At 31.4% G+C, this 914-nt stretch overlaps 1 protein-coding gene across 1 annotated transcript in view; it reads left to right on the top strand.

Moving 5' to 3' along the window:
- Positions 1-294: 294 nt before the first annotated feature.
- Positions 295-914, top strand: part of LOC123265386 — a 2,993-nt gene continuing 2,373 nt past the window's right edge. The window contains exon 1 of the mRNA XM_044729106.1: positions 295-895. Coding sequence (XP_044585041.1) covers positions 295-895 — 601 coding nt within the window. The remainder of the gene's footprint in view (positions 896-914) is intronic.

Here is a 914-nt window from a genome sequence, read left to right as displayed (position 1 = left end):
CGACGTGGCTCATAGTTTGTCTAACAGTTACCCAGTGCAGTTCAGTGTATATCAACGTGGTGTATATACAATTATTCTTATTAATATTTTTATCGTGGAAAGATACACGTTTCTTAATTTAATAACCAGTGAAACATTCGCATATGTTATCAATCGTCTATTGAATCAGAAAGTAACAATTTTTGCTTATATTTAGAACATTAAATTACAGTTACAAAATTACCACGTAGTTTTTCATCCAACTCAATACTTTAATCTCATTTTTTTCGTTGTGACCGTCATAATTTTATCACAATGGACTACTCATTAAAATGTTTCATCTGCGAAAGGAAGTTTGTTGGTTCTTTATTAGCTCAAGAAGTGAAAATCGTTAAAGCACGTGGGATAGCCACATTACGTGAATATAGTATGAAAATCGGTGATAATAAGCATAAATTTTTAGAAGGCAAAACCGAAATTCAAGTTCACGAAAAGTGTCGAACGAAATATTTAATTTCCAACAAGGATACTCCTGGTTCTTCAAACTCATCGGTTTCCGGAATATCAACACGCAGTGTATCTAGTGATTTTGAGTTTAGTAAACACTGTTTGTTTTGCCAAAAGGACATCTACAATAAATTACGTAAGAAACACATTATACAATCAGATGAAATAAAAGAGAAATTATTACATTTTGCGGAACAACGTAATGATTCTCTTGGACAGCATGTTATTGATTTAATATCCCGAGTAAATTCATTAACAGAAGTAAAGGCACGTTATCATCTTTCCTGTCTCAATAAATTTAAAAAAATTCCGACTGATCAATCTAAAATCGAGGATTCACCTTTACAAAAATCATTGAAACTTGTTTTTGATTACATTGAAAACAGCTCCGAATGCCAATTTACAATCGGTGGATTATTAAAAATTAT

This window comes from Cotesia glomerata, linkage group LG5, assembly GCF_020080835.1.
Source record: "Cotesia glomerata isolate CgM1 linkage group LG5, MPM_Cglom_v2.3, whole genome shotgun sequence".
Classification (NCBI taxonomy): domain Eukaryota; kingdom Metazoa; phylum Arthropoda; class Insecta; order Hymenoptera; family Braconidae; genus Cotesia; species Cotesia glomerata.
The sequence above is the reverse complement of the archived record's forward strand: the minus strand, read 5'-3'. Positions and strand labels throughout refer to the sequence as shown.